General features: G+C 39.5%; 1 protein-coding gene across 4 annotated transcripts in view; it reads left to right on the top strand.

The window, feature by feature from the left end:
• EPHA7 (EPH receptor A7) overlaps positions 1-10,188 on the top strand; it is a 182,651-nt gene extending 172,463 nt beyond the window's left edge. For all 4 annotated transcript variants that reach the window (XM_053381486.1, XM_053381487.1, XM_053381484.1 and 1 more), the window contains 2 exons: positions 6,176-6,331; positions 7,719-10,188. In XM_053381486.1, the coding sequence (XP_053237461.1) occupies positions 6,176-6,331; positions 7,719-7,833 (271 nt within the window). In that variant the 3' untranslated portion in view covers positions 7,834-10,188. The remainder of the gene's footprint in view (positions 1-6,175; positions 6,332-7,718) is intronic.
• Positions 10,189-24,019: the final 13,831 nt, after the last annotated feature.

Below are 24,019 nucleotides of genomic sequence, written 5' to 3'. Positions count from 1 at the left end.
GAGTAACTGACTAGCACATAGTCCCTCTTCAAACTGCTTTAATGTGCTATCCTGGAATGTGGCGGGATGGATGTCCAAACAGGATGGCGGGGATATGAAAGAGTTTTTAGCGAAATTCCAGATTATGGGTATACAAGAGACCTGGTGCCTAGAATCGTCCCCCCCCCACCCCTACCGGGCTATGACGCCTTTGTGATTCCTGCGTCCAAAACACATTTGTATGGGCGCCCTAGTGGTGGCCTGGTAACATTTGTTTCGCAGGAGCTTCAACTTAATATCTCTCCTCTCTTTTGGTTAGAGAGTAATTCCATTCAAACTTTACATATCACTAATAGCTTGGTTGGGGACTTCATATGTGTAAACTTGTACAATCCATCTACCTCATCCCCTTCTCAATCAAATCAGTTTTGGGAGGATTTAAGATTTATCCTCGATAAATCGGTGGCTGAATTTCCAAAGTCAGAGATCCTTATAATGGGGGACTTTAACGCCAGAATCGGAGCAGATATAGGCTCATTCACCCATAAGTCGCAATTATTCATAGAAGAAGAGTGGTTTCCTACGTGGAACTCACATGATAAGACCATCAATAGGGCTGGCATCATACTACTGGAGCTTACTACTGGAGCCCCTCCTGCCAGTCCCCATCAGTCTTAATGAACACCAGTCAAAAGTCACATTGCCTTATTATGCCAGTAGCTGCTGCCACAGGAGAGGAAAACCTCAGTAAGTTTTGAAACCACTGCTCAGAACTTCAGCAGAGCACTGGAGAATAAATAGCCTTCCTTGATGAGCCCAAGTAAAGGAAATTGGTAGTTTTCACCAAACCTGGAAAGAAATCTATGCTATGCCTGTTAAAAAATGTCAGCATCAATTCCCATCACTTTTTCACTTGCTGCAGTTGGATTTGGCTCAGCTTGAAATCTGACACAAGTCGGGGACCTCATCAGGTAGTTTATGCCAAGTTCCAAGTTACTAGCTCGACAGGTGCACCATATTACCAAAGTCCGCCCCTGATTTTGTCAGCTGACTTCAGCTGACAAAATCAGCTTTTTGTTTCCAACCTTAATAGTCACCCTCTACATTTCATAATTCTTCGCCCACTCATAGCCAGACTGGTGGGAAACATAGAATCAGAAATAATTTTAAAGTAATGTTTTAAGGATGTATTTAAAACATATTTAAGAAGACTGTTTGCTTTGGTTTTATGCTCACAACGAAACAGGACATATTAAAAAAAAATTCCAGGATATAAGATGATGAGAAATATACCCTACAATTCGTTTACCATTCTTATTATTATCATTGAGTCTTGAACAATGAAACTTACATCACAAGTAGATATTTTCCTTAGATACAAAACTTTTATTCAAATGTTAATGTTTTAGATAGATTTTAACGTGTGTGTGTGTGTGTGTGTGTGTGTGTGTTGGGAAGCCCTGTTCTGAGTATGATTGTGTTTTTAACTGAACATTAAACTTGTAACATCTTTTCCAATTAAAAAAAAAAAAAAAGACAATATGGATTTGATAGACATCTGGAGAACAAAACACCCATTAGAGAGAGAGGGAACCTTCTTTTCTGAAGCCAAAATGACATGGACTCGGATTGACCAAATTTGGGTGACTAGCAGTATGGCGTCGAACATAAAGAAAGTGGAAATCTGCCCAAAAACTCTCTCCGACCATAACGCAGTAAAGATGGTGATGAAGCAAACAACAACTGGTTCCTTCAGATGGAGAATGAATGACACCTTATTCAGAGACGAGGAGATCTGTAAAAAGGCCCAAAAAACTTTGAAGGATTATTTTGAAATTAATTTAAGATCTAAAGTAGAAAAAAGAATAATATGGGACGCAAGTAAAGCCGTGATGAGAGGGTTTTTGATACAACAAAATACATTAAAGAAAAGAAAGCAAAATGAGAGGAAAGAGAAAATTTTGGAAAAGATAAAGGAAGGGCAAAGGAAACTAAGATTGAAGCCAAAATCGCAAGTGGTTTTAAGAGAAATTAAACTGTACCAAACACAATATATGGAACTGATGAATCAAGAAATAGAATGGAAAATTAAACAAATGAGACAAAAGACCTTTGAATCTGCAGATAAATGTGGCAAGTTATTGGCTTGGCAAATAAAGAAGAGACAAAAACTCAACACGGTAACAAATTTAGAAGTGGAGGGAAAGAACATATGCAACCCAGTGGAAATTAGGAATTGTTTTCAGAGCTACTTTAGACAATTGTATACACAAGGGCCGCAGAAAGAAAAAGATATACAACAATTCCTCGAGAAAAATGGGCTGAAAAAGATTTCCCAGGAAAGTAAGACAATTTTGAACCAGGAGATATCAGCACAGGAAATAGAAGATGCCATTCAAAGCATGACGTTGGGCAAATCACCTGGACCGGATGGATTGACTTCCAAATATTACAAAGTTTTGAAGGAAGGGCTTATACAACCTTTGAAGGAAGTCTGCAACGAGATCATGGAGGGGAGAAGGGCACCCGATACGTGGAGAGAGGCCTATATTGCACTTATACCAAAGACAGAGACTGAAAAGACCCAACTTAAGAACTACCGACCCATCTCCTTACTAAATGTGGATTACAAAATCTTTGCTGATGTTTTAGCAAAGAGACTGAAAAGAGTTTTGATGGAGGAGATTCATGGGGACCAGGCGGGCTTTCTCCCGAAAAGGCATTTGTCGGACAATGTAAGGAATATAATTGACATTTTGGAGAAGTTGGAAGTGAATATAAACACTAAGGCTGTTTTGATATTTGTGGACGCCGAGAAAGCCTTTGACAATATTTCTTGGAGCTTCATGTTGAAGAACCTCCGGGGGATGGGGGTAGGCCAAGGGTTTGAAAATGGTATAGGTGCAATATATTCTGAACAGAAAGCAAAACTAATTGTAAATAATGTGGTAACAGAAGAGTTTAAGATTGAAAAAGGGACACGTCAGGGGTGCCCTATCTCCCCATTACTTTTTATCTCGGTCCTGGAGGTTTTGCTTAATATGATTAGGAAGGACCAGTTGGTGAAAGGGGTTCAGGTCGGAGTTAAACAATATAAACTGAGAGCATTTGCAGATGATCTAGTACTTACTTTACAGGAGCCAGAAGCTAGTACGAAAAGAGTTTTGGAGATAATTCAAGAGTTTGGCCAATTGGCAGGATTTAAACTGAATAAGTCAAAGACTAAGGTATTGGAGAAAAATTTAACACAGATTGAAAAAGAAAGGTTTCAGAATGAGACGGGGTTGACTGTGGTTAAAAAAGTGAAATATCTGGGTGTGAATATGACAGCTAAGAATGTGAATTTATTTAAAGACAATTACGAAAAAACTTGGACAGAAGTGAAAAAAGATCTGGAGATTTGGTCAAACCTGAAGCTTTCCTTGTTAGGTCGAATTGCAGTTATAAAAATGAATGTATTGCCAAGAATGCTGTTTTTGTTTCAAGCATTACAAATAATGGATAAAATGGACTGTTTCAAGAAGTGGCAGAAAGATATATCTAAATTTGTCTGGCAGGGCAAGAAGCCCAGAATAAAATTTAAGATATTAACGGATTCAAAGGAAAGAGGGGGGTTTGCCCTGCCAGACTTTAAATTGTACTATGAAGCGGCAGCTTTCTGCTGGCTAAAAGAATGGCTGCTTCTTGAAAACACAGACATTTTGGATTTGGAAGGATTTAACAATATTTTTGGGTGGCATGCATATTTGTGGTATGACAAGGTTAAAGCGCACAAAAGTTTCAAAAATCATATTGTCAGAAAAGCACTATTAAATGTCTGGGTTAGATATAAGGACTTGCTGGAAAATAAGACTCCAAGGTGGCTATCACCAATGGAAGCTAAGGCAGTTAAAAAACTAAATATGGAGTCGAAATGGCCAAGATATTGGGAAATTTTGGAAAAGGAAGGGGACAAATTGAAATTGCAGAGTTTTGAAAAACTAAAAGGGAAGGTGAGAGATTGGTTACATTATCATCAAATAAATGAAGTGTTTAAACTGGACAGTAAAATAGGCTTCCAGGTGGAAAAATCAAAATTAGAGACTGAACTGTTAGAATCCAGTACTAAGAATTTGTCAAAAATGTATGATCTGCTGCTGAAATGGAATACACAAGATGAAATGGTAAAATAAAGTATGATTAAATGGGCTCAGGACATTGGTCATAACATCATGTTTGCTGATTGGGAAAAGTTGTGGACCACCGGGTTGAAGTTTACGGCGTGTAACGCCTTAAGAGAAAATATAATGAAAATGATTTATAGGTGGTACATAACCCCAGTCAAGCTTGCAAAGATCTACCATTTGCCTGACAATAAATGTTGGAAATGTAAAGAAAAGGAAGGTACATTCTTTCACCTCTGGTGGACGTGCCCGAAGATTAAGGCATTCTGGGAAATGATTTATAATGAACTGAAAAAGGTATTTAAATATACTTTCCCCAAGAAACCAGAGGCCTTTCTCTTGGGTATTGTTGGCCAGGGGGTGTTAAAGACAGATACAACTTTTTTTATGTATGCTACAACAGCAGCCAGAATACTCATTGCAAAGTACTGGAAGACACAGGATCTACCCACACTGGAAGAATGGCAGATGAAGGTGATGGACTACATGGGTTTGGCAGAAATGACGAGCAGAATCCGAAACCAGGGAAGAGAAGCGGCGGAAGAAGAATGGAAAAAGTTTAAGGACTATTTAAAGAAATACTACAAAATTAATGACAGTTAGAATGATGTTGGATTAAAATAAATGGTTACTATTAGTAATGGTTAAGACAAAGAGAATAAGGATGATTAGCATAAATTTATAGTAAAATAAGGGAAGATTCGCTGAATAATTATAAGAATTTGGAATACAGAAACGGGAGGCAAGAGGAAGTCGAGGAAGAAAGGTTTAAGAAATTAGGATATGAAATGGTACCTGTTTTTTGTTCTGTTATTATTTGTTGTTTGTTTATGTATGTTTTGTTTGTATTAATATAAAAATTGCTTAATAAAAATATATAAAAAAAAAGAAAAAAGAAAAAAATTTTTTTTGTCAAATCCAGAAATACCCACTTAACACCACAATGTATAATCTTCAAAATCCCAGCATATTTCTACTGAAGTAAATGGAGCTGTTCTTTGGTTTGCATATATCAGACCTATTTATCTTCAGATCTCTTTTTATTTATAATAATAAATCTCTGATTCATTTGATTTTTATGATTATTTAAAATTGCATTGCACATTTGTGTATTTGGAAGGAAGTCTCTCTGTGCTCAGTGAGGCTTACTCCCACATGAGTGTGCATTCTAGAAGGAAGGTTTTCTGGGTGACAGGTGTGCACAAGCTACACAGGGACTACAATTTTACCTATAACAATTTGGGTCATGAAAAAAGGCTATCGGAATCAGCACAGGTTGTACAGCCAAAATGAGTTGATATCACAGGGATAAAAGAAAACCTGCTTCTTGTTGTCTCTTTTCCCAGACATCGCATTCTAAAGAACCTCAACAAGAAACAAAGCCAGCCTTCAGAGAAGCTATTTAGCTAGACCCAGTGCCAGAAGTCAGATCATAGTTGCCACATTTCTCTGTCTTTTCTTCCCTTTGACCAATCTTCATTTGATCACAAAATGTTTGGAGCGAGGCTTTCCTCTTGTGTGAATTTTTATAGAGTCAAATCTCCATTGTGTGTATAAGACATAGTACACTAATTCAAATAAGAAACTATAATACAGTCAAACCTCGGTTCCTGAACGCCTCTTTTATCGTACGTTTTGGCTCCCAAATGCCAAAAACCCAGAAGTAAATGTTTCGGTTTCCGAACATTTTTTGGAACCCGAACGTCTGACGCAGCTTCTGCTTGAGTGCAAGAAGCTCTTGCAACCAATCGGAATCTGTGCCTCGGTTGTCAAATGTTTTGGAAAATGAATGGTCTTCCGGAACGGATTATGTTCGACAACCAAGGTATGACAGTAACCCTAGTAGATAACTAGTGAAAAAGAAGGGGGATTGTTGTTGGAACTGAACAATGTGGACAAGGCCTTATGTGCTTGCTGTGCCTTTAACCCAATTGGATATGATTTGTTCCTACTCTTATCAGGCAATATAAATGCTCTCTAGTGTTGTAATTTCTCTTAAAATATAATAACTTTCTGTTTCCCTTCCGATCTAGGCCAATCAGTCCTCTTCTGGACCAGAATACACCTGATTTCACTACATTTTGTTCTGTAGGAGAATGGTTGCAAGCCATCAAGATGGAAAGATATAAGGATAACTTTTCAGCTGCAGGTTACAATAACCTTGAGACAGTAGCCAGGATGACTATTGAGTAAGTGATTTGATTTTCATGTGATTATGATGGCTGATGTTTTAAATAGGTGTTACCACAATAGCTTTCACCATGGCCCAAGCTATCATCATTTCCTCACCAAGTCTGGAGTGAAGAGTAGAGGCATTTTTTCCCCTAGAGGTCCTTTCCCTACCACCACTATCAGTTCACACAAATTGCTCTAATTATTAAAACACGTTGTTTAAAAATAAAGGAAAGGTAGGTGCACAAAAGAGGAGCCAATAAGAACCCTAAAAACATATTGTAGCAGAGCCAACCTGCATAAAAACATTGGGATCTCCAGACATGTCCACCACTCACTCTTCAGTCCCAGATCAGTAACCAGATTTTAAGGTGGTCTGAATCCTAGAACTGTTTTGACAATTACACAGACAGCGTAGGGCCAGGGTAGTCAACATGGTGTGCTCCAATTGTTGTTGTACACCAGCTCCCATCACCCCTGACCACTGGCTATGCTGGCTGGGTCTGATGGGAGTTGGAGTCCAGCAATACCTGCAGCCCATCATGTTTACTCCTGGAGAGCCAGTGTGGTGTAGTGGTTAAGAGCGGTAATCACGTAATCTGGGGAACCGGGTTCACGTCCCCGCTCCTCCACATGCAGCTGCTGGGTGACTTTAGGCCAGTCACACTTCTTTGAAGTCTCTCAGCCCCACTCACCTCACAGAGTGTTTGTTGTGGGGGAGGAAGGGAAAGGAGAATGTTAGCCGCTTTGGGACTCCTGAAGGGGAGTGAAAGGCGGGATATCAAATCCAAACTCTTCTTCTCTTCTTCTTCTGATCTAGAGCAATCCAGAAATTCTGATAATTGTAGTGAGCTGTGACTCCCAATCAACCCTTGTAATAAAGAGGAGGGGAATTTGCAAAATTTAAAGAGTTGTTGTGCTCATAGGTTTCTCTAGCTGACTCTGAATAATAAGAATCACAGAATTGTAAAGTGTATAAGACAGGAAAACGCGTTGGAGGGGACCACAAAGGTCATCTAGCCGGAATCCCTTTGCCCAACGTTGGGCTCAAACCCACAACTCTGAGATTAAGTGTCTCTTGCTCTACCAACTGAGGTCCTCCAGATTTTGCTGGATTACAACTTCTATCATCCCAAACAATTTTATATTGATTTTATATATTTTTATTAGAATTGGAAATTGCTCACTGCTTAGATACTCTATGATTAAGTGGTATATAAATTCATAAAATAAGCCAATATAAACCATAAAACCACCACCAGAAAAATCAGGCCTATGCATACTGACATCCCGGATGTACAAAATATCATTCAGTTCTGTGAATTGTGCTAATGTTTCTTTTTTGTCCTCATACACTGACAGTCAAATGCCTAACCTTGAACCTTTCTCTTCCCTTTCCACCAGCGATATTATGAGCTTAGGCATCACGTTGGTTGGCCATCAAAAGAAAATCATGAGCAGCATTCAGACTATGAGAGCACAAATGTTACATTTGCATGGCACTGGCATCCAAGTGTGATAAACGCTTCTCCCTTGCGAGGGAGGTGACAGACTTGAGAGAACAGTGCCGGCCTTCGATCTACATGAAGTGCTGCTAGAAGACACATGATTTTCTGGGTCCTTCCTGCAGACCACAGAAGGCCCACAAGAAGCACCTACAGACTTGAACTCCTAAGTGCCACCAGAAACTTACTTAAAAAGGGAATATGGATCCACTGATGGCAGCAACGAAAGCAGTGACAATAAACAAAGTACTACCTGAAACACCTACGAACACCTTGAACTCTCTAACCTCCTTTTTATCTAATGGACTTTTTAAATTGTACATAAGGGATTTTGAAAAAGAAAGAATATATTTGTCAGATAAAAATCATATTATTGCTAAAGTCAACAAAATATTTTCCTTAAACCTTTCATTTCAAACTTTTTTCCCCAAAAAAAGAGAAAAAAAGGAATCAGTTGTGTTGCTTTGTCATATAGACCTTCTTTTAATGTAACATTTATATCTTTGGACCTTCTTAGTGCTAAGCATATGACGCATTATTACACTGGGGACTTTTGAAAGATTGTATGAATTTCTACAGACACAAGAGGTGTAGCTGAGAAATGTGGATCTGACCGCTGGGTTGGGTGAAATGGAGTTGCGGGGTAGGGTTTGCTTTATGAAGTTTACTTCGGTCTGTTAATTCCGCACCACATTTATGTGGTTTGCTAATTGGCAGGAAATCAGGAAGGGAAAAAAAAGACATTGCCAAGAGTTCTGATATTTTTGAAAATAATTTTGTATGATAAATCACATGGTCTCTTTAAACAGGAAATGAATAAAACGGAGAACCTAGCAATAATGTTCCCTTAAAATGCCCAGGCACTTTAAAAGAAAAGGCTTGAAAGATGACTTTAGGAAGTTGCCTGGGTTAAATATAAGCTGTACATCTGCAACTTTAAACTTGTTAAGACCTCTTTTGCTGAATAATTGATTGTAGTAGGTGTGTCAAAACAAAAACAAAACAGGTACAGTACTGTAGTGTTGCCTAGCCTTTTAATCAGAGCACATTGGTGTCTATTGCTGTTGTTTCTTTCTTTAATTTTTCAAGATTCCACATTAGAAGGTCTAGGAAAAATAACTGGCATATGGTTAATATGAGATTAAGTTGAATGTAGTCCCTCCTGCAAAAATAAACATCTGGGGGTACAATCCAGAGAACAGAAGGCATACCTACATCCCACTGAACTCAGCATTTAATTGAGACTAATTTTTACTGGTTTCAGTTGGGACTTAGTCTCAAAAATGTGTTACCACATTCTGTATGGAGTCCCAGCAATTTCAATGGGGCCCGAGTGCAGCTAACTTTCTCTGGATTGCACTCCTCCAGTGTAAGCCCTAATACAAGTGAATGAGAGGTGAACAGCAGCTGTGAGGCTTGCACAGGAGATGTTCCTATCAGATGGTGCCTTTGGATTTTCTATTAGAACCGCTGAGTGTAAGGCAAGTGGCAGTTCGAAAATTTTCAAGTTTTTTGTTTTTTTTACAAGCTGCTCTATACATACACAAAAACAGTCATTTGAGACTTCTGACTGAAAAGTAGCTGTTGAATGAGAGAACTCTCTTTTTTTAGGAAAAAAAACCAGTTTTAATTTAATATATGCGTACTTGAGTTGAATGAAATGTAGAACTACCATAAGCAATAACAGTGCGTTGCAGGAATATATACAAAACAGGTGATAAAATGCTGTCAAAAAAAATCATGAAAATCACGAGCTACCCCAGCAGTGAATAGCTGTACTTCCAAAGAGAACTGGGCTGCTCCCGTTGGTTTTCATAGAGAAAGATCCCAGGGATCAGTCATAAATTAAGTCTTGTTTGATAATGTGGGCATCCACACAAAAAAGTATAACCCTGTAAATGTTCCTTTGTAAAACTTGTACATTTTATTTATACTGTCTTGTTTTGTACACACATTTCTGTGCGGTGAGCTCTGAATACATTGAAAATGCACTATATTTTTCTATTTTACTTACAGAGCATCACAAAAAAGGAAAATGTTTTTCAGTGCTACATAATGTGTTTTCCCACATTTAGGACCAAAGATAGCTACAGAAAACTTAAATAGATCATTTACCCCTCCCCCGCCCTAATCTTCCACTTTTAGTTCACTGTACAGTGTTATATTTGTCATTTTATTTATTTGTTTGGTTAGAAAAAAAATCACTTTGATTATACTATTTTTTTTCTTATTTCCCCTTTGTTAAAGAAATCTGTAAAAAAAATGAGAGAAACAAAACAACCAATCTTTGAATTAACATAATCTCATTACATAGACACTTCCATTTGTAATCTTTGTAATAGACTGTAAATATATTTTTGGAAATATAACAGTGTGCATAAGGGTTATTTTTCATTGTCTGTCTGTAGCAGTCACAACACACTATAGTAAAATGGCAAAAGTGTAATTCCCCCATGATATTTGGAAAGTACAGGTGAATTCATTAATTTCATTTTAAGTTATGAGTTCGATAGAAATGGTTATCTTTAGCTACAGAGGTAATTCCACCAGCAGCAGCCCCTCACCAATTTGTAAAAGTGCAAAGATTTATTAAGGCGATGTATCAAACAGACTTATCGCCCTATCTAAAACATGTTTACTTGGATTTAAGTACCATTGATTCCAATGGCCTTACTTAATGGTATGCTTAAGATAGGCTAATGTATGACCCAAGTAGGGCCCTAGACACACAGAAGCAACCTTCTATATATGCATCCCTGGCTACATGAGAAAGCTCATGGAAACAGATGTTCTGGGTACATTCCTTAAGCATAAAAAGACTTATCTGGGTAACAGTTAAATGTTCAGGTGCATGTGATATTTTTATCCCACCGTCCCCAAGAACTGGCTTACAGGATTCTCCCCAAACCCATTTTATTCTCACATCAGTCCTGTGTGGTAGGTTAGGCTGATTCAGAGAGACTGGCCCAAGATCACCTAGCAAGTCAACACCAAGTGGGAATATTAAACCAAGCAGGAATAGAGGACATGGTATCATCCCAAACAGGTGATTTTGCTCGTGTTGACAGCAAGATAATGGAGCATTTCATCCACTGCTCTTCTCATGCATAGTTGGACAAGCACCAAAGGCTGTAGCTCTTAATCTGATAGAATTTGCTTGCAACACTCACATTGACTTTCATTGCTGTTTGCTTGTGCTGTTAACTTCTAAATGTACATCCATGGTTATCTCCTCATCATATCATTCAGAGATTTAGGAGCTGTGTTTGTTTTTGTACAAGCAAATCACGTGGGCTCAGCTTGGTGAATATAACTACATTTACTCACTTTTAAGATATACACAAGTTTGAATGTTAATGTGTATTGCAACACTTTATCTTTCTGAACCAGTGATCAGATGGAAGTAAATGGGACAAACTTCTGCATGCACTCAACTCTCCAATGGGTGTAAAGAGTAGAGGTCCCAGAACTGGATCTCTGTACAAACCCTCATCACCCAAACAAATTACCAGCCACTTGTTGTTCGGCTCTACATACATAATGTGCTTCCGGATGCTGGGAAGTGTGGGAGGTCATAATTATCAAATGGTCTAAAATGAAGCATTCCCTTTTCTAAATAATTGTGATAATGCATTATTTTAGTTTAAAATCTCAGTAAAGAATTTGTGGTGGTTTTTCCCTAAAATGTCTAATAGATGCATATGACAATTCCAATGATATTCAAGGGGGGGGCTCCATTTTAAAATCCTAAGGTTAGGAGCACTTCTGTGCACACAAAGATTCCTCCATATTTAATGTGAGCTTTAGAGCTCAAGGGATGGCATAGAACTACACATTTTTATTTGTATGTCACCTTTCCATCATTAAAACCATGCTCAAGGTGGCTTACAACATGAAAAAATTACATAATTATAAAAGTAGTTGTTTCCATCATTAAAACCATGCTCAAGGTGGCTTACAACATGAAAAAATTACATAATTATAAAAGTAGTTGTAAACAATAAATAAAACACATCAAAAAGTACACAGCCTACTTAAACTATTTCCACACTTAAATCATAGTAATAGCCTGTTTGTGTTGGGGAAATGTAATGTTGAAAAGGTTCTTACTACTAGGTCCATTCCCTCACACACAGGATAAAAAGGGATTTGTGCACACAATCTAAGAACTGAAAGTCTTAACATTCACTGTTAAACCATATTTACTGATTTCATCAGAATCCTTTTCGTCTTCCAGGGTGTAGTATCTTATGATACAGCCCTCTGCATGTCTGCTCAGAAGTAAGTCCCATTGGGTTCCATGGGATTTGACTCCCAGGTAAGTGAGCACAGAATTTGTATTAGCCTCACAGCAAGTCATTTGAGAATGGGTAGGATGACAGCTAGAGATTTCTTAAATCTACCTTTTGCATCTATTGATTTATTTAAAATTTGTCTATACCACCCTTCGGTTCAAAAGTGTGGAGTACAATAACTTTTCATAATCACGAGGATTAAAACCAGAGGTGGTTGTTTGTTTGTTTGTTTTGCAGGCTGGCGGGACAGTTATTATATCCTTACTGTGCAATTTCTGCATGCAACTGATCGGCTTGATGGCCAGATTCTACAGGCATATGGAATATACAGAGTATTTGACCCCTCTGTCCACGCCAGGAGGCACTTACTAAAACTATTAGATCATGATTTTATGATAGCCTTTCCCTAACCTGGTGCCATCCAGAGGTTCTTGAATTCCATTTGCCATTATCCCTAACAATTGATGAGACTAATGGGGAACTAGAATCCAACAATCTCTGGAGGGCACTAAGTTGGGGAAGGCTAAGGTTATGAGCTACCCTGAGATGATGGGATATTTCACACAACGTCAGCCTCATCCCCGAGTTAGTACCTGGACTTTGGCAGATGTCTAGCCTGGGGAGTGCCTAACCCATGGCCCTCCAGATGGGCCACCAACCTATCTAGCATGGCCAACATCTGGATGGTAACAGGTTAGCCAACTCAGCCAGAGATGAAATACACGTGGTCCTTCAGTTGTTTGAGGCTCCCATCAAACCCAGCCAACACAGTAACGGGTGATGGGAGTTATAGTCCAATGAAATCTGGAGGACCAAGAGTTCCCCTTTCTGCTCTAATCAAAAGTATCTGACAGTTGAAAGGAAGCCACTAGAAATGGTTTGACAGCAACTGGCAGAACATAAGTATGGGTGGTAAAGAGAGCACTTCCAGGGAAATTAAATATATCAGTGGGAACATAGGAGAGGCAGCAGTCTTTCAGGTTACAGTTTAAAGGTTTACAGGTCAAAACCTGGTTGAATTGAGCCCATCAGACAATAGTGAGCCAGTACAGAAATCCATAGCAGTGTAATATACAACCTGTGGCCTAGCCTTGGCAGGACCAGAGCCATTCAGTTAACAGTTCATGGTTCCAGACTCTCCAAGTGTCGCTATTTTCCAGGGAAAGTACTGGATTTAGAGAAGCCATCCCAGTTTCTGATTTAATCCCAGAATACCCCACTTTTCCTTAGGACATCCTTATTTTCATCAGAGAAATGTTGGAGGGTATGGCGGTATATGACATCAAAGCCAAGGAAATAAATAACTATACAACCTTTAAAAGACATCAGAAGGCTGCCCTGTATAGGGAAGTTTTTTAAAAAAATATATTAATGTTTTATTATGTTTTTATGTGTTGGGAGCTGCCCAGAGTGGCTGGAGCAACCCAGTCTGATGGTCACAGTACAAATAATTGCTGTTATTGTTAATACATAATAATAATAATAATAATAATAATAATAATATGGAGTCGGAGATTCCTATTTTCATTGAGAAAATGTTGGAGGGTATGTGGTTCTGAACTACCATGGCAGGCAGCCCCACAAAGATTATGTTCCAGTAGTCTAGCTTCAGGTTTATGAAGGTATGAATGACAATACCAAGGTGTGAGTCTGAGAGAAAAAACCTGCAGATTGAGTCGATGACTTTATTTCAGTTATGTTGGAAAACAAATGTGCAAGAAGAAGCAGCAGCTTGAAGCATTTAGTACTTTGGGGGAGAGGCAGGGACAGGTCAACACTGATAAAAGAACACCAAATGGAACAAAATATTTATAGCCCCATCAGACATTTAGGATCTCAGTGTCTGAAAGATTTCATCACATGCACGCTTGACTGCTAGACAGTTTAATTGGATGCAGGAAGGAAAGAAACAATATATGGTTTATGGCAAAACCTTCAATATCTTTCAAATTTTTAAAGCAAAAGTAATTGCCTTTGAAGAAGTGGCTTTCAGTAATTCACCAACATGAGCTGCAACCCCCCCCCCCAAAATAAGCATGCCTCAATCCCATGGAAATCAATCACATAAATCCCATTGGTGTATGGGGGACTAAAATGCACTTAATGGTTTATGGGCTGCATCCACTATTATCCAACAGGCCCAGTGGTAGTTTTCCAATGTCTCATGGGAGTGTAATGGAAATAATAGCTTTGGAGAGGCTGGAGTGCCCAGACTATTCATACATTGTGTCAAGTACTACTTCAGTTTTTTCATAGACAAGGAACAAAGAGCAACCAACTTGGCAGCGTACTAGAAAAGCAAGTCACAGGACTCAATCTTTATTTTTCTGTAATTTTTCTTGGCTTTTTCAAGCCAAGTCACCCAGTGTTGCTCTTGGCTGGCTATTACTTTTTGTTAACGTCCACACACACAAACACACAGCCCTTGGACATTCTTTTCCTATGTGGCTGATTGCCTATATTTTTCACCAAGCACATTCACGATCACTCCTGTAATATAAATAAATACATGAACAATGAGGGCATTTAATCAACCTACTGCAGAAGTCGTTCCCTTTATTGCATCGGTGGGGCTATTGCATGAGCTGACATTGATCCAGTAAAGGTAATTGGTTCACTTCAAAAATGCATGTCTACATGCCATTTGCAACATGTCAAAGGCTACCATCCAATGGGACTTAGCATTTGAATAGAAAGTTGCCTGTACAGGATCATCTCCCTTCCTGGGAATTAATTCACCACTATCAGCACCTACATGTGCAATGCACACACAGCAGGAACCCCCTACATATAGCATGGTGTGGTTCATTAATGTGATCTATCATTATTTAAGTATTACAATTATTTAAAGGTGATACACATTATGTACACTGAATATGTGCAGAGGAAAGAGAATGGCTGCCTGTGTGTCCTGGCCCTGGCCCACATTATATGCACACAGCGTAATTCTTAAATAAGCCTCTGCTTTCTAAATGTACATCAACTAGGGATCCTCCTTTTTAGTATGGCCTGCAAGTGCACAGGCTTTTTAAGAAGTTGTTCTGAATATGTACAGGGAGTTCTCCCCCCCCCCCAGTGGGTGTAATCTTACTCCAGTTTATTTGTTTGTGAAGTGTGCACACTGTCAACTGCACCTGTGAATTATCTCCAGAGAAAAGAATTGTGTCTGAGCTAGCATCTGAAGATATTAATATGTCCTGATTAATCTTTGATGGCTCATTCACTTTTGGAAGTCATAGCTTGATGTCATGATAACTGGTAACAAGCATGCCCATGAAAACTATCTCCTTAAAAGGTTTAAGGATTCTCATTTTTCAACATGTATGCATACACTGACTATGGAATAACATGCAGTGTCCCAACTGGGCACTGACTCAAGCGAGCCTGTTCAGCTTTAGCGAGGTGACTACATCATATGCATTCAGACCATGCGCTGGGACTTACATGCTGGATTTGTGTGTACGTATGCTGTATATACCAGCAGTGAACACCAAAACAGCAAGATTATGAATTCCAGCATGGACACATGCTATAACCCACACTAAATCAAATTACAGTGAGTTTATGTTAACTTTCATAGAATCACAGAATTGTGAGTTGGAAGGGACACCAAGGGTCATCCAGTCCAACCTCCTGCAATGCACACATGACAAATGGCCATCCAACCTCTGCTTATAAACCTCCAAGGAAGGAAAGTTCACCACTTCCCAAGGGACTCTGTTCCACTGTCAAACAGTAGTCAGACTCTCCTTTCTTGTAACTTGAAGCCATTGGTTCAGGTCCTAACCTTCACAGCAGGAGAAAACATGCTTGCTCTATCTTCCATGTGGCAGCCCTTTAGATATTTGAAGTTGGCTATCATATCTCCTCTTAGTCTCTTCTTTACCAGGCTAGACATACCCAATTCCCTCAACCATTCCTTATAAGGCTTGGTTTCCAGAACCTTGAAGATCTTGGTTGCCCACCCTCTCCACACATTCCAACTTGTCAACATCTTTCTTAAATCGTGGTGCCCAGAATTGGACATAGTACTCTAGGTGTGGTCTGACCAATACAGAATAATGTGGTACTATGACTTCCCTTGATCTAGACACTAGGCTTCTGTTGATGCAGCCCAGAATAGCATTAGCTGTTTTTGCTGCTGCATCACACTGTTGACTCAAGTTAAGCATGTGGTTTACTGAGACACCAAGATCCTTTTCACATGTACTATTGGCAATCCAGGTGTCCACGCTCTATTTTTTACATTTGTACAACTGGTTCTTCCTGACCTTTCACAGCAGTGTTGTCGGTTGTTATAGGTTACCTGGACTGTTCAGTCTTCCAAACTAAGCATGACTAAGGGTTCAGAACAATGTTGCCTCAAGTTGCTGTGCACTTTACAGATTGACAATGGGCTATGCTGGACCTGGATCAGGGAGCTTTGTATAAGGATATCATCATGGAAAATTATGCAAAATAGTTTGTTTAGGATTTCCGCTGTGCAAGCTGGACCTAATTGCCTGGATGGAATGAGGGGAAAGCTGTGGGTGCCAGACACTCTGGGATTTCCAGGTGAAAAGCCTGACCTTGTTGCCTGGCTGAAATGAGAGGCCAAGCCTTGGGTGCCAAACGCTCAAGGTTCAGATGAAATGCAGACTCCTGGCCCCAGTTCAGTGGACTTTATACTCTGACAAGGAGCCAGGAACTTAGTGGCAGGGCTAGTCTTGCATACTTCTTTACTAAAATGACAAAGGAACTGAAAACTGCTGTCTACCGTGCTCCTGGCTGGATGTTGATTGGAAAAGTCCCACCAAAAGAAAACCTACAGAGACTCTAAAATGATCCAGCAGAAGTCAGCTTCCTCAGCAAGGGAGTGCAAAGAAGGGAGAAAGAGCCTTGCCTTCTCCACTCTCAGTCAAGTCCAGCCGAGCAATAGCCTCTCCCAGGCCATGACTTTAATAATAGCAGCTAGGAAGTGAGAAGGGGATTTCAGGGTTTGTTTGTTCGGTTTTTTAAAAAAATATTAAGTCGTGTGTCTTTGTTTCTCAATTTGATCTTTTTACATGGTTTTGAATATATTGTGGTATTTTACACATTGTGACTTGCAGTTATAGTTTAGTAATTTTTTTATTGTAATTGATGAGTGAATTTCTGTTTCATTATTATTTGCTGATGTGTTGAGAGTTAATTTCATTGTGCACTATTATATTCTATTTGATTATTGAATATTACTTTATTTGATATAAGTTGTTTCCATTTTAAAGTTGTTTTACTATGACTTTTTTGTATTGATTATTATAAGGTGCGTGATCTTTGTTGTATTTTTTTTTTGCTGCAAACTGCCTTGTGTATAGTAATATAGAAAGGCGGTCTACAAATTAAAAGTGAAATGAAATGATAAATGGCATGAAGAGAAGGGTTGCATCCTGTGGCAATGGGGATAATGACTGGCCTCAGTGGCGTAGCTAGCTGCTCGGGTGCCCGGTGCATTGCGTGTGTCCTGTAGCCAGGGGTGGGGCAAGCCAACCATGGGGGTGGGGGGTGCTGAGTGGAGCCTCTCCGCAGCATCCCCCTCAGCTGTAGGGCAGCTGAGGGAGAGGCGATGGGCAGACGCAAGCTCCACGCTGCCGTTTCAGGCAGTGCCGAGCCTGCAGGCGCCCAAGCCTCCACGTCACTCCCAGAAGAGATGCGTGGCTTGGGCATGCTGCAGGCCCCGCGGTAAGTGCCAACCCCTGCGGTGTGGCGCCCAGTGCCAGCCACGTTTCGTTGTGTTTGTTGACTGAACTAAAAAGTTTCGTGAGCCCAATTTTATTATTTATTTTTTAAAAACCTCATATTTTTGTTATTTTGTCACACCCCTCAGTGATGACACCCGGGGCAGCCACACCCACCGCACCCCCCCTTCCTCCAGCACTGACTGGCCTCTCAGTGGGCTTCATGGTTGTGCTGAGATGCAGACCTAGGTGCCTCACACACATTCTGATCCATGCAACACACTAACACACAACATGGGCTGTAACATTTCGCATACAGAACGGCTGGTACTGAAGCACACGTCACAGTTTAAGAATAAATTTCTTAAAAAACCCCAGACTTGATCAGAAATTAGCAACAGCACGACTATTCTGGCGAACTTAACATTAACTGAAGAGTGGTAAATCTGGGCAGTTGCATACTTTTGGATCAAGGAGTCATAAAAAGCCAGCCAACAATTACATTCAAGCAAGAATGGTTATTTACCTTGTGCAGTCTTGCATTCAGTTAGGAATATAAGCACTTGTAATGACATTTCCCTTGGAAAACAATGGTTTGGCCAATTCCTTTCATAATGAGTCTGATGAAATTTGGAAGCGTTTGCAGAAATCCAAAGCATACAGAGTAAGTGAATTAGATGAAACCCAAAGAAAAATGCCCAACCTCAGTCCTCAGTAGTAAAATTGTGTAATGACCACAATTAGATGAATGGAATAAGAAATATGAATCCTGAAACAGAATGCTACCTTAAATTGCTGGATGGCTAGCTCCACGTTTCACACAAACAGGAACAAATGAGGCTTGATGCTATGTTGTTGTCAATAAAACCTGACTAGGGATGGGAAAATCTGTCATATTTGGTTTCTCACTTTTCTAATCTGCAATTCAGTTCTCTGTTTCGCTGCAGCAACTTGAACATTTTTTAAAAAAAGCTCCTCATGAAAATTCTCATCATTGAGCAGATTTCTCCTAATAAACACATTTTTGGATGCAGGACTGACTAATATGCACAATTTTGCAAGCAATTTCCTTTAATAACACACATTTGTTAATGTTATTTTCACTAGTAAATCTATATATAAGTATGTGTGTGCATTCCCAAGTATATGAATTTTCAGCCGGAGAACTGCCTTGCAAAATTCAGAAAAGACCAATTTTTGAAGGTTTACATATTGGTTCAAGCAGTGCAAACTAGGTTGTTTCTTAATAAAATGCAAACAAAATCAAATACCCCTCACAGGGCAGTATTCACACACACACACACACACACACACACAGAGAGAGAGAGAGAGAGAGAGAGAGAGAGAGAGAGAGAGAGAGAAAGCACTTGCTCATTATTTCTTGTTGGCTTCAAGTGGCTTGGTTTTGCTTTGCTTCAGCAAACATGATCTTGGAGGGAAGAAATGGGAAGGAAAGGGCTAAGCACACCTCCACTGTCCTTTGCTGATTCTCTGCTCTAAATCTCCTGTCCCAGAAACATCACATGCACACACACAAGAGTATCAGAACTGAGTTAAATGTATCCCAGAACAGATTGCAGCCTGCTGGGTTTTTGAATGCAAGAACAAATCTAAAATGATGAATTCGAGATGAGAGTTTGCACCTAACTTAGGCACTCGGAAGCCTGTCATAACTGAAGAGGCAAAACTGAAAATGCTTCACATCCTGCAAGCACCAGTTGAGCATTTAGCACAAATAAATGCACGCTGTCTAAAAGTGAAGGGCACTCTCGGAGAGGTTATGAGATGATGAGACCTTGTAGCCAATGTCACCGAAAGCCTTAAAAAGCTGAAAAGCGTACACATTTCCCACTTAGTAACGGACATGAGTAAGAACTGATATAGTTTGCAGGAGACAGAAAGAATGTGAAAGTATCTCTAACGTTGACAGGATGTTCCATTGCAGAATTTTAACAAGGGATTTTATGCAATTTTACGCAAGGGGGGAGAAACCTTTCCCCCTTGTAGGCATCTTTCCAGAAATCTATGCCAGTGCTGGGTAGGGACAGAGGCAAAATCAAGCATGGCAATGGATGCAAAGCTTATTGTCGTGCAGAAAGCAACATTTCACCCACCCCAAATCCAAATATTTCTATGCTTGACTACGCCATAACAGCAACATCCACACATCACTCTATCCAAGCAAGCAAAAGGCATTATCAAGGAGACCTTCTAGCCAGACTCTAGGGAGGTTCAGAAGAGGCTGGTCAGAAAGTCCTTGGGCTACAGGCCAGAGGTTCCTGACCACTGTTCTAAAGCTGTTCAAAAAGTTTCTGTGGGATTCGATAGGGGAAAGGGAGAGGAAGGGAGGTGTTAAATAAAGCACCATTTTAAATAAAAAATGGCTAATAACTTATATAAGTGAAGCTGATTTGGTATTATGATTTTATTCCTCATGCCAGAATGTAATTTGTCAAAGAGACTAAATTGAGACAGATGGGAGAGCAACTGGTAATGTATAGCTTATTCAAGTGGATTTGAAAAGACATGAAAGGAAAATACTTTTTACGGTAAAAAGCATGAAAGTAAAATGCTAGCTGTGATTATGTTTGCTCTTAGTGGCACATAGATGGGATTTTGGATAACTTGTCTTCACAAGAGCAGATCTGTATGCTAATAGTATGCAAAGCAAGCAAAGCAACTTCTTGATTAGAATGGTCAAAAGTTCAAAATGAGATAGAGTTAGCATGCTTTAGAGACATTCCCCCCACTTTTTAAAAATAAAAATAAAGGGGATTTTGAAAGGGCCATGCCTTGCCCACATAGCTAAAGACAAGAAGGGTAAACAAAACAGAGTGGATATCAAATCCAGTCAACTAAACAACATGAATGGTGAATGTGATCTCTTTCTCTTTCTTTTCTTTTTTTCATTCTTCCAAGTGTGTGGATTCTGCTGAGCTAAATCCCGGCTGAAGAAATAGGCTAGCTAATCATGCATTGATTTGTGCATTGATTTATGCATTTATGGAGGCTTTTAGCCTTTACTTTTTGTGGCAAATGTGTCCTATCTGGAACCTAAATCTGGAGTAGGACCAATATACCAAAATAGAAGCTAAAGAAGTTAGAGCTAAAGCTCAGGGGTTGAAACCAGGACTTTCAAAGGGGCTGGATGGGCTGTGATTGATGGGATGATGTTTCCTCCTCTGAACAGGTCTAGAAATACTCTTCCCCCCTGCGCTACTTTTTGTTAAAGACACAGCTGCAATATATTTCCCCCACCCATCATATCTATTGCACACCACCACTTACTGGATAGTGTGCATCTTATCACACTGATCACACCTTTGTGACTTTCAGGCTTGTTGTCTCTGACATATTCTGTGCTGGAACTGCTCCTTGACAGCTTCTGGCAGTGCAATGGGGAAATTTAGACAGCCCCTTGTTGTGTTTTCTCACAGTGCCTACCACTATCCAAGAGGAATTCAAGGTGACTTCTGAAGGCCTTCATAGTGTGGGGAAACCTCAATATTTTAGAGGCTGCCTTTGCCCTGCATGCCACCACCCCGCTTCCTACATTCTTCCATTCAGGCAGGCACCTACTATAAGGTGTTTCCATCATAATTTCAACGTGCACATTAGTACTGGTACCTGGTACAGAGAGCAGAAGCCATTTTGTGTTCTGTTACTGCTCTGATGGCACTGAGAATGAGTCCAAGGTTACAACAAAAAAGCAGGTTTGGCCTGATAACCATTTTAAGAATTTCACAATTTTATTTACCTAACTATATTTATTACTTCATAAAACTGGAAAAGAAAAGTGTGATACAAAGTAGGTAACACAACTGACAAACATGAAGAATGAAAAGTAAACTGGTATTTTGAACCAAAATAGTGAAGCACTATGATGCTCCAATAAATGACCCACTTTAAAAACATAACTTTTGGCTACTGACGGGGCTTTTTTAAAGCCACGGATCAAAAGGCACAACCCATAACTCAATTCTGGAGCATTTTGAAATTGCAGTAAAGAGTCCTGCTTCTGATTATATGCAGCACATCATTTCCTAAACTCTTAATAGCTGTCATCCATTCACATACTGATACTTCTAGGATTAAGAGTCAAGTGCTTTAGGTCGAGAAACATAGAAGGCTGAGCCACCTCAGTTTTCTGTTCAGCCATTTGCCTCTAGTTACTCCTTTTCCAATGAAAATTGACCCATGCAGCATTTTAACAGCTGTTTGTTGATTTAAGGAAGTTGATGGGTATTGTATATATTTCCGTAGAAAATTCTTCAGAGTGTGGTCATGAGAAACCCCTGTTAGAAACAGACAAATCTATCAATTTCAGTTTCTCCCAGTTTCTCATTTTCCCAGCCTTAAGTTCTGTGCACATTTCTGCAACAGTTTGTGATTTTTTAAAAAAGTCCTAATGAATCAGTGTTCCAGTGCAGGTTTGGTGTTTTTTTTTTTTTTTTTTGAAATATGCACATTTTGGTATGCATTTTTGTGTATTATACACAGTAATATATACATTTTTCTGCAACCTTCCCCCAGTTATACACATTTTTGCATATATTGCTTGGCTGTAGAACTGCGCTATAAAATTTGGAGAAGTGCAAATTCTGAAGGCTAGTTGCCTTTAGGATCACTTATTGTTTAGGAAACTGTAAATTAAGCAGTTTACTTACTTACACTCCATGCAGACTTTAGGAATTGTAAAACTTGTGCTGTTGAACTGTTGAACTTCACTTTTTTGTTCTTATTAATGTCATAGCCTAACGATTATCCCCCCCCTTTTTTTTACTAAAAACAAGCAAATATTGCCCCACTATACAGTGGCTGACAAATGTGTGAGTGGTAAGGAAAACAAATGAAAAATGAATGATCTGCTACTACTTGACTGATAAATGGTCAGGCTGACATTTTTAAAATCTGTCTTCCAGTTTTCGTTTTAAGAAGTTCTAATTTTTAAAATTGTACAGGAAGTAAAATTAGATTAAATGTAGGGGGAAATGTGTAAAAGAGGAGGAAGTGGCAGAATATTAACTTCTTATCCTCCACTTTACCCTCACAGTGCAGCATCTTCCAAGTTTGCTTTTCAACTACCATTTATTTTTAGGTTCCTGACAAGTGCTTAATCCAGCTTCATGTCTCTGCCTGCCTGTCTGTCTGTCTGTCTGTCTCTCTCTCTCTCTCTGTGAGTGTGTGTGTATGTGTAGGGAGAGAGAAAGTTATGCTACCCCAATTTCTGAGTGGTGTGAGATTTTAGGGGTCCAGGAGCGTTCATGTTTCCTTTGGCATGAGGTACAATGGAGGCTGTGGTGTCTTTATGATATATGGTTTATTTACACATATATGAGCCTACGATGGAGGGGTTCACAGCAACACCACAAAAGGGTATTGCCTCTTCCTTTGCCATAGCTAGAAGAAATCAAGCATGGCTCTGAATTTCTGCCTTCCCAGTCTGCTGCCTTGCTTCCAGCTTCTAGTTTCTGCCTTCTAGCTCACATAAATCCACTCTCCACTCTGGCCTTTGTCTTTCTAACAACCAGTGACTTTGCTATCTGGCATAGAGCCACTCCCTTTGTTTCCCCAATGGCCCATGACCTCACCAGGAAGCTAGTCTGGCTATTCCAGGAATTAGAAGGGTCTCTGCACACAGTTTAACCCCCAGACTCCAAAATCATAACAATATATGTATTTATGGCCAGAATAATAAAAACCCTGGATGTAGTCTAACTCTTTCACAGTGGTATCCATTTTTTGATTATTTCATGAAGACAGCATTTGCACAAAAATTGCATTTCTAGCTAAGAGAGAACCATAAAAATGCTGTAAGGTAGCATATCTGTGTCAGCCAGTCCACAGCCAATGTCTCTGTTTGAGTCAATTTAGCCTCATTGAAAAGAAAGAGGTTTAAATCAACTTAACTGGCCTGTGGATCAGGCTGTAAAAATGATGATAAACGTAATAAACAACCACTGTCTAGTAAGCCTATGGCTACCGATTGCCTTTCTTGCTTCAATCTGTAAAACTACAGAGAAGTGTGTTTATGTGGAGGGTTTTGGGGTGGAAGAGACGAAGGAAATACTGAATAATTTCTTAACAGCAGGACATATATAATATTACTTTGCTGAATTTCGCTATAAACCTATAGCAATTCCCTGTCTCCACACATTAAGAAATCATTTGTCTTTGAGTGTGCCTATGTAGCATGGTATGCAGATTGG

The sequence above is a fragment of the Podarcis raffonei genome, chromosome 3 (genome assembly GCF_027172205.1).
Source record: "Podarcis raffonei isolate rPodRaf1 chromosome 3, rPodRaf1.pri, whole genome shotgun sequence".
Lineage (NCBI taxonomy): Eukaryota > Metazoa > Chordata > Lepidosauria > Squamata > Lacertidae > Podarcis > Podarcis raffonei.
Note: the sequence above shows the minus strand (reverse complement) of the source record. Positions and strands in the feature narration are given on the sequence as shown.